This window comes from Sebastes umbrosus, chromosome 11 (genome assembly GCF_015220745.1).
Source record: "Sebastes umbrosus isolate fSebUmb1 chromosome 11, fSebUmb1.pri, whole genome shotgun sequence".
Classification (NCBI taxonomy): Eukaryota; Metazoa; Chordata; class Actinopteri; order Perciformes; family Sebastidae; genus Sebastes; species Sebastes umbrosus.
Genome location: NC_051279.1, coordinates 19454658 through 19472408, shown reverse-complemented (window position 1 = coordinate 19472408; position 17751 = coordinate 19454658). Strand labels below are relative to the sequence as shown.

The 17751-nt window shown below is 44.9% G+C and overlaps 1 protein-coding gene across 3 annotated transcripts; it reads left to right on the top strand.

The window, feature by feature from the left end:
* Window positions 1–9: 9 nt before the first annotated feature.
* Window positions 10–16615, top strand: LOC119496593 (IgGFc-binding protein). Of its 3 annotated transcripts, XM_037783999.1 has the most exons (22): window positions 10–1263; window positions 1370–1417; window positions 2418–3656; window positions 3780–4132; window positions 4839–5418; window positions 5514–6112; window positions 6192–6759; window positions 7012–7277; window positions 7372–7710; window positions 7812–8385; window positions 8522–8721; window positions 9043–9184; window positions 10117–10445; window positions 10528–11113; window positions 11209–11807; window positions 12162–12729; window positions 12832–13430; window positions 13525–14092; window positions 14174–14373; window positions 14540–14920; window positions 15016–15302; window positions 16166–16615. In XM_037783999.1, exons 2-22 carry the CDS (start codon window positions 1372–1374, stop codon window positions 16173–16175), a joined length of 9033 nt encoding a protein of 3010 aa, XP_037639927.1. In that variant the 5' UTR covers window positions 10–1263; window positions 1370–1371; the 3' UTR covers window positions 16176–16615. The 3 variants fall into 3 exon arrangements, with proteins under 3 accessions (XP_037639927.1, XP_037639926.1, XP_037639928.1); XM_037783998.1 differs by having other exon boundaries at window positions 10–1417; XM_037784000.1 differs by lacking the exons at window positions 13525–14092; window positions 14174–14373; window positions 14540–14920; window positions 15016–15302; window positions 16166–16615 and having other exon boundaries at window positions 10–1417; window positions 12832–13137; window positions 13248–13423.
* Window positions 16616–17751: the final 1136 nt, after the last annotated feature.

The following is a 17751-nucleotide window of genomic DNA, read 5'->3' as shown; positions in this document are numbered from 1 at the left end:
AAAAAAAGCAATGAGGGCACACCTTTTTATCTAAATCCACAATGTGTACAGTAACTAAACCAGGCGTGCTGTTGCCCTGCCCAAGAGCTTCTGACCAAATGAGCCCTAATTAAATATTTGAGGGTTTTTATCGTTGTTGTATTTACTATTTAATCCAAAGCAAACTTTTGAGGGCAAAGTTATATATTTACCTTGTCCTCTATCACAAATGATTGTAGCGCCCTCCACTGTGAGGTCAGTCTTGAGTGACACACAAAACCAACAGCAACCGCCCGTTAAGCCCAACTACTCCCACTCCGCATAAATGTTAGTTTAATTGAGATTTGATTGATCAGTTCCATGGGATTATCCACCCATTTTGCAAGCATTACAAGGGACACGTCTTTATTTAGAAGCATGAACTGGCTTAAAGGACACAATATAAACACTGGAAGAAATTGTGATTTTTGCATTGAGTACGGCTTATGTGCTAGCAATGAAATGCACAATAGGTCGTGTGACACCTTTTGATAAATGACACAAAAGATAAGAAGCTGAAGAACATTAAAAGCAAACAAATTAAGGATACAGAGAGGAAATGAACATGTCACATTTTTACAAAATGTCACTGTAACATTTATATTTTGCACTTGCTGAAATGTAAATGCATCAAAGCTGATTTATTTTTTTTCTACTTTGAAAATCTTTAATAAAAAAATTGTGATCTTACTAGAAGACACCACCATTTAGAAATGCATATATTCTGTGATGTGAGACATCAATATGATACAAATATCCTTTATTATTTTTATTCTTCCAAACCTAGCCCTATTATCAAACTAGACTTCTGGGTGTCTCAGAGACTCTTGGGTAACTTTGAAGGTAAGTTGTTATATTGCTCTTATCACATTTTTGCCTTGCCCACTCTAAAATGGATAATATTATTTGGTTACACCAGAATATACAGTGACAGCTGAATGTGGACAAATGATCGACTGGACCTATATCTGCCTGGTGTTGTCAGATTCCAAATAACAGAAGGTTTATGGTTGTTACTGAGGCAAAAGATAAATAATTCATCAAACACATGTAGTTGGTATTAGACCTCACACCTATGTAAACATACAGCAGGACCTGCAAGTCGGTGCAAAGTTCTGCCTTAATTTGTTTTAGAGGATGGGCATTGTTTTTCAAAGTCGTAGCTAGATTTTTTATTGGTTGCGTTTTTGTCCGTCAGAACATATAAAAGGATGGGACTGTAAAAAAATGTGTCATTCACGCAAGGTAAGCGCTATTCATGCTGAGATTATGAAATAAATGCAATTATATTATTCAAATAATGTTAACTTTAAATACTTCTGTAACTAAAACCATTTTGTCTGTTTTGCAGCCATGGGCATGCTGTTGCTGCTTTGTGCTTTGGGGGCTTTACTGAGCTGTAAGTCATTTTTCTTATATTCAATTTATTTATTTATTTTTTGACTGTGCCACTTGAATGTTACTCATTTTCATTTAAATGTGATACATCTGTGCTTGTCTTCTTCTGGAATTTTTTTCTTAATATCTATCAAAAAGCCTGCCCACCATTTAAAAACTTACATCTGACTAAACGTGGCTTAGCTCAATTAATCAATCACGGCAGCATTCCTGAAACCTTGTTGCAGAATTCCCCAGTAGGACATTGTAGCCAAGTGATCGCTCAATTTGAAGCACTTCATTCAGCTTGTCGACCCCCATCAGTTGAGAGCATTGTTGTGCGGCCATACCAGGTGCTTGTGTGAATGAAGCAGAATGTTAAACAGGTGAAGAATTTCGAGAAAGCGGCACATAAAGGATAGCCATCTAAATTGAAATTTGCTTTTGTTGGGAATAGCATTTACTTTCAGCTGCTATTGAGTTGGAACTATTATACTGAATGGGTGAAACAGGAGTGTAATCTAAGTCCCCCAGGCCCTGGCTGAGCCCAGAAAATGTTCTTTTCACAGCAAAGGCACAGATATTGATAATATTTCCATTATGCAATTATATTGTCTGCGCAAGTGACTTATTGAGTGCTGCTGAGAAGCAGTCAAGTGACTATTCCTCAGCCTAAATCTCTCACAATGGTTATCAAGGAGGGGAAAAAAAGCCATCCATCCATTATAGAATAGCATTCATCCTTGCTGTTTAACTTTGAAATGAAGGTATTTTTTTTTTAGTCACTTTCTCTTTGGTGTCATATTGTTTCTTTGTACTGTGTATGCGATCCAAGAAGTCTCAAGCCAAGTTTTGTATTGCCAGTTTGTGAATCCTTTGATTGCCTTGGCACAAATAGTCTCATTCATTCTCTAATTTTTTGACATGTTTTCTTCAGACACAAAAATTGTGAGGCACAGTTTTGTACCTGACTATTTCATTTTAGGTAGCAAAAAAAAAGTTTTTCTGCCTTTTCCTCCAAGGTCCATCCAACGCTGGATGGGCAGGGAGGGAGTTCGCCCTGTCATTCATGCAGAATTATGCTGCAAACTACGGCAGTCCTCGCTATCAGCTATACATCACCGCTGTTCAGGCCAATGCTAAAGTGACAGTGCACGTGCCTCCCTTAAACTTCAAGCAAGAGAAAACTCTAAATGCTGGAGAAACGGTCACCGTCACTCTCCCTACTGGTGTTGAGATGTACGGCAGCACGAAGTCTCCCAACACGGTGCGCATCGAAGCCTCAGCAGATGTGACCGTGACCTCCTTCAACTTCAAGCTGTACACAGCAGACATCTCTGTGGTGTATCCCATCACTGAATGGGGTACAGAATATTTCATCTTCACGCCTCACGGGTCCCCCTATGGCTCCTACAAAGAGTTTGCTGTGACAAATGGAAAAGAGAGCAACAAAGTGGAGGTTTTCCCACATGGCGCCATCAAGTTCCAGGGTCGTGTCTACAAGGGTGGCCAAATGGTGATAGATCTCAAGCCGTACGAGAGTGTCCAGCTCCAGAGCGTGTATGAGCTCTCTGGTACCAGAGTGGCCTCCCAGCACCCTGTTGCTGTTGTCACGGGTCACTCATGCACCTGGAAGTTCTCCAAATGTAACCATGTATACGAGCAGCTGCTGCCGGTTAACAGGTGGGGATCCAGCTTCATCGTGCCTCCCCTGACCTTCCAGAAGAGATTCGACAGCGTCTTCATCCAGGCCTCCCAGCCCACCAGAGTAACTGTCCAACACGGCAACCGCAAAGATGTTTTGAATATGATCAGGGGGCAGACAGTGGAGATCAACTACCACAACCCTGAAACACTGTCCATTCAGGCTGATCACGGCATCCAGGTCCTGCTGCTCTTCAACGGCGTCACACGGAGCTGGTCCCAATTCTACGACCCGTTCTTGATGACCATCCTGCCCACGGACCGTTTCTGCTCCTCGTACTCGCTCGAGGCTCTAGAAGGCTTTCAGAACAAAGCCCTGATTGTGGCGCCGACCAATGCGATGGCAGAGCTGCGTATCGATGGTACAAACCTGCCCCGCGATGTCCAGTGGAAAAAGGTCGGAGGGACAGAGTTCTCTTGGGCGGAGATGTCCTACAAACAAAACCCTGGCAACAATAGACACACTGTGTCCAGCTCTGGTGCCCGCTTTGCTCTCTACAGTATCGGAGTCAGCCAGATGAATGGTTACGGTGCTCCAGGACAATGTGTACAGCCAGGTAAGGTGCACATACGTAGCTGTTGAAGGAAAAAAAAATGTTACAGTATATTGACTGGAGAGATAAAATATGTTGTGCTATATTGATGTGGGCATTAATTATATATTATTTATGGTTTTCCAGGAAGTGGATCTCTGTCCTGCAGCAGTATCACCTGCAGTGCCAACGAGGTGTGTGAAGTGAAGGGTGGGTATCCCTCCTGTGTCCCCAAAGCAGTGGAAAAGAAGCCGGGCACCTGCTGGGCGAAGGGAGATCCCCACTACCGCACCTTCGACGGGCGACACTATAACTTCATGGGCACCTGCACATACGTTATCGCTAAAAACTGCGAGAAGAATGATCAGCTCCCAGCCTTTGAGGTCCTCGCCCAAAATGAGAACAGAGGAAGCCTCAGGGTGTCGTATGTTGCCGTGGTAACAGTGAAGGTGTTTGGCGACACCATCACAGTGGTTCGCTCTGAGACAGGTCGTGTCAGGGTAAGGCTTCCTATTTCTGTTATTCTTTCAAATATACATATTTTAAATATTTTCTTGACTTCAATTTATTATGAATATTAGTTTTAATTATTTATTGGTGTGACACATTAAAACCCATCGGCAACACTTTATTATAATTATCATTAACAAATGGTAAATTCATAGTTAATTAAACTTTAGTTAAGTTATTTTACAGTTAACAATGATATTTAATAATTATTAGTAATGCTATAATCACTAATCATTAGTTTGTTTAATATGAAATAATTATTAATACATTATATATTGTATCATAGCTGATAAGAGACTATAACAATTGCATTCTGATTTATTAGTAAACTATTAATAACAGTTTATTGTTGCACACATAACATTTTTATAAACTACATGAAGTATTTTTTAATGATTATTAAATGATCTTTATGAACCTCTAAGAAATTGTTTGTAAAACATGTATATACATTACATAGATAGATGGACCAAAAAACAATTATTAACCTTTAACTGTATCTAAATATTGTTTATAGATGCTTTACAAAGTATTTCTTAACTTCATTGTTTGACAGTAAAATAACTATTAACTAAAGCTTAATTAACTATCAATTTACCATGTATTAATGATGGTTATTATAAAGTGTTTCAATTTAGATAAATAGATTATGACTGTAATATCTTCTTAACATGTTTTCTATTTTCTTACATGCAGATTGACAACAGTCTGTGGAGTTTGCCTGTAATCTTGAACAACGGCAAGCTGGTGATATTTCAGAGCGGTCGCTCTGTGGTCATTGAGACTAATTTTGGCCTGACTGTCAGTTACGACTGGGAACACTCTCTCGTGGTCACTCTGTCCGGCAGTTACGCTGGTAAGACTTGTGGTCTCTGTGGCAACTTCAATGACAACCCCAGTGATGACTTCACCACGCCCTCCGGCAGCCAGGCGGGTGGGGCCGTGGCCTTCGGGAGCAGCTGGAAGGTGCCGGGGCTGGTGGAAGGCGCTCTGTGCATAGACGACTGTGTGGGTGGGTGTGAGCGCTGTGAACACGACCTGATGAAGAAGTGGGAGGGCGACATGTTTTGTGGGCTCATCACGGTAATAATAAATGGGCCATTCAGCAAATGTCACGCCGCCATTGACCCGCAAGCGTACCTGGAGAACTGTAAATATGATGTATGCATGGGAGGCGGCCTCCGACATTTCCTCTGCAGGGCGCTGGAGGCTTACGCTGAGGCTTGCCAGATTGCTGGGATCCAGGTTCAGGATTGGAGGAAGATGGCACGATGTCGTAAGTAACGCTATCTAAATAAATCCTCAAATGAACATACAGTTTTTTTCTTTGCTTTTATTTCTCACTCTCCATACTCTTTCTTCTCCCTAAAGCTGCTAAATGTCATGCCAATAGCCACTATGAGCTGTGTGGCAATGCCTGTCCTGCCACTTGTTCTGACCCCAACGCTCCCTCCAAATGCAAACGCCCATGTGTGCAGACCTGCACCTGCAATGCAGGCTTCGTTCTGAGCGGAGGTCAGTGTGTGCCTGCCGCCAAGTGTGGTTGCATCTATGAGGGTCGGAGCATCCCTGCCGGGGAGTCATTCTGGGCTGACCAGGGCTGTCGGCGCAGGTGTAAATGTGTCGCTGGAAGCAGACGCGTGGAGTGCCAGGATAAAGGCTGCGGGGCGGGGCAGCAGTGCAAGGTGGTTGAAGGCATAAGAAAGTGCCACGCGGTCTCCCACAGCACCTGCCAGGCCACAGGTGACCCCCACTATGTGACCTTTGACAAGAGGAAGTTTAACTTCCAGGGCACATGTGTGTACAAACTGGCTGCGCTCTGCTCCAAGGACCCAGAGTTGGTGCCCTTTGAAGTGCTGGTGCAGAATGATAACCGGGGCAACAAGGTGGTCTCCTACACCAAGTTAGTGGAGATCAAGGTGTACTCCCTCACCATTGTCATTACAAGGACACACAGGGGCATGATTATGGTAAGAACTCTACTATAATGTAATATAATTTTTAATATTCAGTCTCTGTATATAAATACAAGTGTGTGTTCTTTTACAGGTGAATGATGAGCTGCTCAACCTGCCAATCAAACTGGATGGAGGAAAGGTATCTGTGTATAAGAGCGGCTGGGCCGCCGTGGTCACCACAGACTTCGGCCTCAAAGTATCCTTCAACTGGGAAAGTGCCGTGTATGTAACTTTGCCAAGCAACTACATGGGAGCCGTTTGCGGCCTCTGTGGCAACTACAACGGCAAACCCCAGGACGACCTGATCCCAAAGGATGGCAACAAACCTGTCTCGCCAGAAAATTTCGGCATCAGCTGGCGAGTGGCAGAGATCCCAGGGTGTGTCGAAGGCTGCAAAGGGGTGTGTCCCGATTGTGACATTACCCAGAAGGCACAATATGAAAAAAGAGATTTCTGCGGCATGTTGACGGACCCCAAAGGGCCGTTCCGTGATTGCCATGCCAAGGTGGACCCAGCTGGCTACTTTGAAGACTGTGTTTATGATGTATGCTTGTATAAGGGCAGAAAGGATGTGCTGTGTCAGGCTATTACATCATACACATCTGCCTGCCAAGCTGTGGGGGCCAAGGTGTACAGCTGGAGAACCAAGCAGTTCTGTGGTGAGACATGCATTCATTTTAATAAAATCATATACTCAAAAGGCATCATTTAGAAAGTATAACAATAATGAAAAAAAATGAAACGACATAACAAATCTATTTAGTTTCTTTCCTGCTCCTGTTTCTATGTATACATCAGTGTGTTTTTTTTCCTTTTCTGGGATTTGATATTGTTTTGTAATCATTGCTTACATTTGTAATCTGCATTCCACATTAAAATGTCACATTGTCTTTTTCATCCCTTGTGCACAGCGGTGAAATGTTCAGTCCACAGCCACTACGAAATTTGTGAAACCGGGTGTGACGCCACTTGCCAGAGTCTGGCCCCTCCTCAGGGTTGCCAAGCTCAGTGTGAGGAGGGCTGTACCTGTGACGAAGGGTACATCCTCAGCGGAGATCACTGTGTTCCCTTCTCGCAGTGCGGCTGCGTCCACAATGAGCGCTACTACCACATCGGCCAAGTGTTTTATCCCAACGGGCAGTGTCAGGAGGAGTGCAAGTGCACACAAGATGGAGAGGTAACGATTAGATACTGATCAGTGTGAACTTACAGGATGGAAACTCACTTGTTGGATGTTTAATATATATTGTTTCTCAACTGTTTTTTCTCAGGTTGAGTGCAAGAAGTTCACATGTGGCCCTAATGAGAAGTGTAAAGTGGAGAACGGCGTCCAGAAATGCCACCCTGTTGGTAAGGGTGTGTGCCACGCTTCCGGTGACCCCCATTACCGCTCTTTTGACGGGCGAACATTTGATTTCCAGGGCACCTGCACCTACACGCTCTCCAAGAGCTGCGGGCTGGACGGCACCCACCTGGTGGCCTTCTCTGTCCAGGTGGAGAACGTGCGGTGGGAACAGGTGACGAGAAAAGTGGTGTCCGTCACCAAGCTGGTTGCCGTGGAGGTCTATGGCTTCACTCTCATCATGAGGATGGACATGTTTGGAGTCTTGGTGAGAAACAATTTGATATACAGGGAAATGCTGTGCTTATATCTTTGACATAAATATTTCAACATCATCCGTAGTTCTTTAAATAAGGCCTTTTCTTTTAGGTAAATGGAGTGTTTAACTACGTTCCTGTGAATCTTAATGATGGAGCAGTGCAGGTCTACCAAGAAGGCCTTCATTATGTTATTGAAACAGATTTCGGTCTGCGCGTCACCTATGACCTGGTCTATCACGTGACGGTCACAGTACCTGGTAACTACCGTGACAAGGTCTGCGGCCTGTGTGGCAACTACAACGGTGACAAAAAAGACGACTTCCAAATGCCCAACCGTCAGGTCTCCAACAACGTGAACGTGTTTGGAAAATCATGGAAGGTCACCATCCCCAATGTGGTGTGTGAGAATGGCTGCGAAGGGAATAACTGTCCCGTTTGCGACCCAGCTCGCAAGGCTGTGTTTTCTAAGTCCACTTACTGCGGCATTGTTACAGCACCCACTGGTCCTTTTGCAGCCTGCCACAGTAAACTGGACCCACAGCCGTACTTTGCTGACTGCGTGTTTGATGTGTGCGCTTCCAACGGCGACGGGAAGGTGCTGTGTAACAGCGTAGCAGCCTACGCCTTCAACTGCCACATGGCAGGAGTGGACGTCAAAAACTGGAGGACGTCTTCATTCTGTCGTAAGTGACAAAGGAATTCACTTTTTTGGTTTTCCCACAAATCAACCTCTTATTCTCATCTGCCATACTGTATTAATGCTTATTAAATATAAGAACAGGCTCCTCTCTAATCCATGTTTATGATCATTTATTCCAGCCATGAAATGCCCAGCCCACAGTCACTATGAGGTGTGTGCCGACGCCTGCTCTGCATCCTGCGCAGGCCTCACAGAGATCGTACAGTGCTCCACCAGCTGTACAGAAGGCTGTGAATGTGATACTGGCTTCTTATTCAATGGACATTCGTGTGTTCAAGAGACTGATTGTGGCTGCTATGACAACGGGAAAACGTACAAGGTACAATTCAACACTGCTGTCTGTACAAAAAAAAGGCTATTCCGTCAATAATGCACAAATTATAGCTTTTTAGTGTCAAAGTGGCTTAAGCAGATACCCGTAGCAGCATTACTGCTGAGACGGCAATTAAGTTGCTTTTTCTATAGTGTTGGACATGAGCCAGTCTGATCTCAGATATGTGCGCTGAGGGTTTCTCCTGAGACTTAATTAGCAGATTGTCTAAATTTGTGGAATGGTTGATAAGATTGAAATACTCTATAACCTGTCTTTTCTTCAGTGTATTATTTCCCCCTCTGTAATGAACCTGCTCTATGTCCCCAGCCTGGTGAGGTGGTGTATGAGGAAGACTGTAACACAAAGTGCACCTGTAATCCAGAGTCAGGCCTCCGCTGTGAAAAGCATTCCTGCCCTAAAAGCACCAAGTGCATGGTCAAGAAAGGAATCAGGGCGTGCTACAACACAGGCAAGACACAAATACTGCATATGTATTGATCTAGTCTTAACTTATCAAGGGGAGACACTACAGATGAATAGGGTTAAAGTTTTAACCAATAGATAGTCATGAAACTTCCCCAGTTGATTACTTTGTTGAAGCATTATCTTATCAAATATGTGCTAATTTGCACACATTTCCAGAACAGAAATCTGAACACTGGATAAAGCCAGGTTCAAAATTCTTGTTTCATTTTGTTGACATATTAGAGTCAAAGGTTTTTACAGAGGGTACTTTGGATATCTCTCTTTATCACTTGAGAAATAAGATACTCTCAGCAGCCATAAAAATATTTTTTTTAGAAATAAAATGTGATATAAATCAGGCTATGAATGATATATGAACAAACCCCTCTGTAAAAACCTTCAGAATATAGATACGAATGAAACTGGAAAGCCTGGTGTATGTTAAGTGAATATTTCTGCCTTATAGTATGAGAACAAACTCACGTCCTTTAAAGATATGTGTTGTAAAATTACCTACATTTTGCAAGACACTACAGGTGAAAAAAATGTAACTAATAGATATCACCATAAAACTTCCTCAGTTGATTACTTACATTAAGACAATTCTTTTGTGCTACAAGTTTCTGAAATGTTATGTTTAAATATGCAAATGAGACATTATCTAATGCTAACTTTTGGTGAATTTCGGAGAAATCTACAGATGCAAATAGACAAAGTGTAGTAAAATAAACACCTCAATGTGTATTTTGGAAAGAATACATGTTATGGAAGCAAAATAACCCAAAATCTTAAAATTGACCAGTGCACAAAAAACAATGTTTTTACCCGAAGTGTCTCAAATTAACTGAGTAAAAATGTACACAGTTTTAAATTAGTTTGAGTTAAATTGCAATTTTCCTATTAATGTTTCTCTCTCTCTCTGTTTTTCTTGTGTAGATCCCTGCAAAGACGCCAAGTGTCGGGTCAAAGAGAAGTGTCGTGTTGAGAAGGGTGAAGCTGTGTGCGTCCCCGAGTACACTGGCAAATGCTGGGCCTGGGGCGACCCCCACTACCACACATTTGATGGCTACAACTTTAACTTCCAAGGCACCTGCAAGTATGTCATCTCCAAGACCTGCGGGAATCTGGACGGTCTGGTGCCGTTCTCGGTCACTGAGAGGAACGATAACCGGGGAAACACAGCTGTGTCTTACGTCAGGGAGGTCGATGTGTCTGTGTACGGATACACCATCACCCTCCGCAAGAACCAAGTCGGTCGAGTCACGGTAAGATTTTAGTTTCTTGTGTGATGTTTGACCTGTAGTATTTCAGTGTGAACATATATTGTTCTGATCCATTCCCTTTCAGGTGGACGGGGAGCTGTTGAATCTTCCTGTACGACTTGATGAGGGCGAGGGTGAGGTGTCAGTGTTCCAGCGTGGTCACACTGCCGTGGTGGAGACAAACTTTGGCCTGGTTGTGTCCTACGACTGGAACTGGGAGCTGGTCATCAAGCTGCCCAGCAGCTACTACGGCCTTGTCTGTGGTCTATGCGGCAACTTCAACGGCAACAACCGCGATGAGCTCCAGAATCCAGCCGGCAAAGCCGTCCCCTCAGTGATAGAGTGGGGCAAGAGCTGGCAAACGCCCGACCAGGACAAGGACCATCCTTGCTGGGACACGTGTAAGAAAAACTGTCCCACCTGTGACGGTAACCAGCAGAAGCTCTATAAGACTGAGGCTTTCTGTGGGGGCCTCGTAGCCAAGACCAATAACGTGTTCAAGAAGTGTCACGGAAAGCTGGACCCAGAGGCCTTCATGAACAACTGCGTGTATGATATGTGTTTGAATAAGGGAGACAAAAAGATGCTGTGCCAGGCATTGGCCTCCTACAGTCAGCAGTGTCGTGATGAAGGCATAATAATCAAGGACTGGAGGAAAAAGTTTGGCTGCCGTGAGTATCAATGAGAATCTCATTTGCTCATTTTAATCAAAGATTTCAATCATTTAAGTTTTTCATTCTTTGGTTTCAATGTAATTTCTATCCAGCGATGACCTGTCAGCGTCACAGCCACTACGAAGACTGTGCCAGCCCGTGCCAGGCGTCCTGCCCGTTCCCCGAGCAAAAGAAGACCTGCACCGGCACCTGTGTGGAGACCTGTGTGTGCGATAAGGGTTACGTCCTCAGCGCCGGTGTCTGCGTGCCTGCCAAAACGTGCGGCTGCTCCTATCAGGGCCGTTACTACAAGCCAGGCCAGCGCTTTTGGGCTGACGAGGATTGCCATCGCCTATGCGAGTGTGACACGACCCTGGGCATGGTGGTATGCCGCGAGGCTTCCTGCACAGCCAAGGAGACGTGCAGCGTGGTGGATGGAGAGCGCGCCTGCCGACCCATCAGTCACGCCACATGCACGGCCTCAGGTGACCCACACTACCGCAGTTTTGATGGCCGCAGGTATAACTTCCAGGGCACGTGTGTGTATCAGCTGGTGGGATTGTGCTCGCAGCAGCCGGGGCTTGTGCCGTTCAAGGTGACTGTGCAGAACGACCACCGGGGAAGCAAGGCCGTGTCCTACACAAGGACTGTCACGCTTTCCATATATGGCATCACCCTCACCATTAGCAGAGAATACCCCTACAAGGTCCTGGTAAGTATGGATAATGTGAAGCATATGGGTGATTTGATAAAAAAAAAAATTGTATTGATGTGTGTTTTTGGAGAGAAAAGAAATAGGACATGTAGTTACAGTGTTAAAAATAAACACATGACAAATACAAAGAGCCTCATTCATATTAGTAAATGATAATACCTTCTGTCATCGTGCTAATTCTGACATCCCCGCTCTTCTGCATATATATTTAATTGCATATTAAAATTTTGATCCAGGCAGACTTAATTAAACTAAGATTTAACTGCACATTAGAACGGATTAGCAAGGACTGCAGAATTATTAAATCTATAATCTCCTAAAAATATTTCTCCTTCGCTTCCTGCTCTTCAGCTCAATGGGCAGCTCGTTTCGTTACCACTGGAGTACAATAATGAGCTGGTCGTGTTCCTCAGCGGCTGGACGGCCGTGGTGGAGACAAACGCTGGTATCACCGTGACCTTTGACTGGCGCAGCACGGTAAGCGTCACTCTGCCCAGCAACTACCAGGACGCAGTCTGCGGCCTGTGCGGCAACTACAATGGCAAAGCTCAGGACGACCTGACCATGCGGGACGGCAAGACCGCCGCAAATGGAGACAAGCTGGGGGAGAGCTGGCAGGTGGCCATCGCACCCGGCTGCTCATCAGTCTGCCAGGGGGCGTGGTGCCAGGCCTGTTCAGACTCCCAGAGGAACGTGTACCGAGCCCAGAAGTACTGTGGCATTCTCGCTGACAAGGCAGGGCCTTTCAGAGACTGTCACAGTCGTGTGGACCCTGCTCCTTACTTGGAGGACTGTGTGTATGACGCCTGTCAGTATCATGGTCACCATGGATCAGTCTGCGAAGCTGTGGGAGTCTATGTCGCTGCCTGCCAGAGCCAAGGAATCACCATCCACTCCTGGAGAACAGATACCTTCTGTCGTGAGTTGTGTTTTTATGTTTTTGTCTTCATATTTCAAATCTCTTATTTCTGTTTTTTTACCTTGTTCCTCTCTCCCTCTTCTCATCCTATCCCACCCACAGCAATGGTATGCCCAGCTGACAGCCATTACGCTTTGTGCGCCACGGGCTGCCCAGCCACCTGTGCCAGCTTAACTTCCCTCGCCACATGCCGCAGGGTCTGCTCAGAGGCCTGCGAGTGCGACGAAGGCTACCTGCTGAGTGGGGATACCTGCGTGCCCGTGAGAGACTGCGGCTGCTCCTACGACGGCCACTACTACAGGAAAGGAGACGTCTTCTACCCTGAAACCGAGTGTGTGGAGCAGTGCGTCTGCGGAGAGACCGGCGCGGTGTCTTGCCAAAAGGCTAAGTGCCGTGCAGGGGAGACGTGTAAGCTTGTGAACGGAGTGAAAGGCTGCCACCCTGAGGGGCAGGGCAAGTGTGTGGCTTCTGGTGACCCTCATTACATTTCTTTTGATGGGCGGAGGTTTGATTTCCAGGGCACCTGCGTCTATGTGTTGGCCAAGGTTTGTGATGATGACAAAGGCCAGCTGACGCCATTCAGTGTAACTCAGGGGAATGAAAAGTATGGAAATGGAAAAGTCGCGGTTACCAAGTCGATTGCAGTGGCGGTCTACGGTTATGTCATTTACATCCAGCAGAAAGTGTCATGGAAAGTCATTGTGAGTTCAACAACTTAATCCAAAACCCACGTGTGGTTACATCCGTGCATGTTTATTTATTTCCTCACAATGATTCTGTTCCTCCTCCGTCCAGGTGGATGATGAACTCCTAAACCTTCCTCTCTCCCTGGACAACGGGCGCCTCAGAGTCACCCAGGAAGGTCGCAACATAATCGTCCGGACAGACTTCGGACTGACGGTCCTGTATGACACCGTTTATTATGTTGAGGTGATCGTGCCTTCCACATACCAAGGAAAGATGTGTGGTCTCTGCGGCAACTACAACAAGAACGGCGGCGATGACTTCAGACTTCCCGGAGGCAGAAAAACTAACAGCGTGGATGAGTTTGGGAAAGCGTGGGTGGTGGACCTGCCTGGCAATGTGTGTGGGGGCTGCGGAGGCCAGTGTCCAGTGTGTGAGCAGGCCAAGGCCACCTTGTACGGAAAAGCCGACTCCTGCGGCATTATGAGTGCGCCTAATGGGCCTTTCAAAGCCTGCCACAGTAAAATAGACCCAGCGGCATACGTGTCTCATTGCGTGTTTGATGTCTGTGCGTTGGACGGCAACAAAGACACTCTGTGTAACAGTGTCCAGGCTTACGCTTTGGCCTGCCAGAGCGAAGGAGTGAAAATCCAGCCATGGAGGAGCGGCTCCTTCTGCCGTGAGTTACACAAAACAGAATTTGAGCTGTTTTGATGTTTTCTATTTCAGGTGTTTATACAAATGTCTCCTTCTCTTGTAGCTGCTTCCTGCCCTCCACGCAGTCACTACGAGGTGTGTGCCGACACCTGTGGTGGGACCTGTGCCAGCTTTATTTACCCATTTACTTGTTCTGAAAGCTGTTTTGAAGGATGTCAATGTGACGGCGGCTTTGTTTTCGATGGCATTCAATGCGTTCCCTTGGACAATTGTGGATGTGTGCACAATGGCAGATATCTGACGGTAAAAAGATTTTACTTTGTTGTCATACACCATAGCTGTAACCACAAAACAATGACAAAAATTAAATACTTTCTAATGTTGTCATGCTATTTACACATGAATAGAGATGTAAAACTTCACCAATGTGGAAGATAAATGATTTTAACATCAATGTATGTTTTCCTAGGTGGGCGAAGCAGTTGTGGACAAAGCCTGTAAGTCCAAGTGTCTGTGCCAGGCCTCTGGGCTTGTGAGGTGTGAGAAGCTGTCCTGCGCCAGCGGGGAGATGTGTGGCGTAAGAGATGGCGTCAGAGGCTGCCACGTCAAACGGGGTCACTGCGGCGTCAGCCAGGTCGGCCACCTCACCTCCTTCGACGGCATGTCCGGAGCGATGGGAGCCCAAGGGGCGTTTGAAGTGGCGTCACTGTGCGACGAGGCCGCCAAGCTGTGGTTCCGCGTGGTCGTGGACGTTAGGGTCTGCAGCAAAGGTGCATCACCCACTGTCGCCACCGTGTACGTGTTCTTCAAGGAAACTGCAGTCACAGTGAACAGCCAACGCGTGACCTGGGTGAGAAGGAGGAATAATAGTTGAATGTTTAATCATAAAAGTAGCCGTTCTTATGTAGAAACTTTTTTCCCCTTTTTTTTCTTCATGTCATCCAGGTAAACGGCAGGAAAGTGTCTCTTCCCAACAAAGTGATGGATGACATATCCGTCCACATCTCAGAGAGGACTGTGATCATCGAGAGGGCGTCTGCCGTGCGGGTCACCTATTCAATTTCACAGGAGGTCACCGTCATTATTGACAGCAGCCTGTCCGGTAAAATGTGCGGCGCCTGTGGCAACTACAACAACAACTCCAAAGACGATATGAAGACTGCAGATGGGAAAATCACCACCGATGTGTCCGTGATCGTTGGCTCCTGGAGCGCCGGGGACTTTTCTAGATGGTGAGTGTTTGAAAGGCATACTGTAGCATTTTCCTCTGTGTAAATGTAATGGGTAAAGATGCTACATTTACTGCCATGATAATGATCTCCTTCACTACATGCTCCAATCATTACGGTCCCCAACTCCTTACTTTAATTGTTTTAATAACATAACAACTTTGCCTCCTCGTCTCACGCTTTTAACCTTCAATTCCAGTTAGAGCGGAAGTTTCAATCTTGAACTCTATCTTGCCCTTTATTATGCAAACAGCAAACTTAATTTGACCACTGAAATAATCAAGTACAGATCAGCGAGAGATGCTACGGTGCTATGACCATTCAACCGCTTATTCTCTTAACAGCAAGAACTAAACAAGGACTCCGCAGAGCCCTTTTAAAGGAATGAGAGTGTGGTTTTTAATTGCATTTGGTCCAATTTAATTAAGAAATGCCAGAGAAACCCCTATGGTAATTACTGATTAAAAAGCAGGTGAGGCTGACAGGCATGGCCATCAAAAGCTACCAAGCTTGCAATCCAATCACTGCTTGTCATCCAAGGACACTTAAGACTCATCTGGGTGCAATATTAATTTGAGCCCTCATCTTTAGTTCTGTGTTCTAGCCTTAAGTCAGTCGCGTAGAGAATTGAGTTTGGTGCGTCCCCCCTTTCCCTCTCTTCATTCAACATCTTTCTTCATCACCAGACCCTCAACAACACCAGAAAATGCCCCTTTTAAGAATCACCGCTGCTCCCGAGTGTTTGCATATGCCTTTAGAAATACAATTTTCAGAAGTGTTGCTTGTAATCTCCGTCGTGCACGAGTGAACATGACTTTCCTCTGCTCCAGTGCCCTTTGACTGCAATATTTCTTTTTTCATTTCAGTGGCCTGTAGAGATGCCGGTTCTGCGGTGATAGAAAGCATCTGGTATATACAGGGGAAAACTCTCAGAACCATGAACTGATGTTTCCTCACGAACAGCCTGTACAACGTGGCTCACATCCCTGCTTCTTACCCCCATTAAACAGGATGAGGAATGTGAAGTCGTTCGGCGAAAGTCTCTTGTTTACAGCCAGTCTTGCTCCTCATACTTCAATACTTCCTCCTGATTTATGAAATGTTTTTTGGTTGTTTACTGGTCCTCGATTCTTCACTTTGGAGCTGGTTCTTGACCAACATCTCCATCTAGTGGAGGAGGAAATTATAGCATCTGTTTTCCACACAACAACCAAGAGTAACTTATCTTTTTCCTGTCTTATTATTCTGTACTTGTTGAGTTTTACAAAATGTTTTCCTTACTGTTCCAACCAATAAATACTGTTTTCATTACACTGGTGAGTTGTTTGTGAATTGTGATTTTTTTTTTTTTATTTGTGGAAGCGGGACTGGTATTACATTTACATATATCACCATAATTTAAAATCAAAAACAAAATAAATAAACAAAATGGAACAATAACACAAGAAAGAAAAATAGGGGGGAATTTTACCTCTATAAAACCTGTAGAGCACCGTCTGTACAGGCTACCAGTCTAAATTAAAAATGCATGACTCTTACGGGTAAGGGTAATGTATGCACAGCTTCTGCTGCATCTGGCACAGCATGGTGACAGAAGAAATCCTGTGTAAACTTCATGTTTTAATAAGCTATCTGCACTAAAGGTCCTTGGTGTAGGAGTGAAAAAGAAAGTAGTACAATAACAAAATCCCACATAGTCTGTTTACAGCTAAGTAACCACAACAGGAGATAACACCCTGGATATAGTAGTGTGAATTAGGGCTGCAGCTAACGATTATTTTCTTGATTAATGGATTAGTTGTTTGGTCTATATAGTGAAAAATGACGATCAGTGTTTCTAAAAGCCTAAGATGACGTCCTCAAATGTCTTGTTTTGTCCACAACTCAAAGACATTCAGTTTACTGTCATGGAGGAGTAAAGAAACCAGAAAATATTCACATTTAAGAAGCTTGAAACGGAGGATTATTACTTTTATTCTGAAAAATGCTCTCAAACGTATTAATCGATTATCAAAATAGTTGCCTATTCATTTAATAGTGGACAATTAATCGTTGCAGCACTAGTGTGAATTCACCAGTTTGAGACGAGACCTGTTTAGTCCACCCAGCTCTGTGTTTGCAACCAGTGTAGAGGAGGAATCTGGCAGTCTGGTGTGGGAGAGACCTTGGGGGGGAGACAGTTCCCATATAGCTGAGAGAAAACTTTATCTCACTGACAGACTGCACTGGCCATGAAAGTACCACCAGTGTTTATGCTTTCACTCCACTGAGCTCAGCTTCTCTCTCCAAAGCCTCTAAATTACACCACAGTGCAACAAGCTCACTGCTTAATATGTGGCTGTGGGGGGAAATGAGCATGATTTACAGTTCATTATGAAATCATGTTTTACTATCAATGCTGGCACCAAACCGCATGGGAGTGATCTCTCTGCTCAGTAGCCCTCCTTGTGCT

Excerpts from the sequence above, each read along its gene's own strand:
- LOC119496593 (XM_037783999.1), top strand. The coding sequence starts at position 1,372 with ATGGGCATGCTGTTGCTGCTTTGTGCTTTGGGGGCTTTACTGAGCT. Across the intron at positions 9,185-10,116 it reads CAGGGCGTGCTACAACACAG|ATCCCTGCAAAGACGCCAAG; the intron begins GCAAGACACAAA and ends TTTCTTGTGTAG. Across the intron at positions 11,808-12,161 it reads AATACCCCTACAAGGTCCTG|CTCAATGGGCAGCTCGTTTC; the intron begins GTAAGTATGGAT and ends CCTGCTCTTCAG.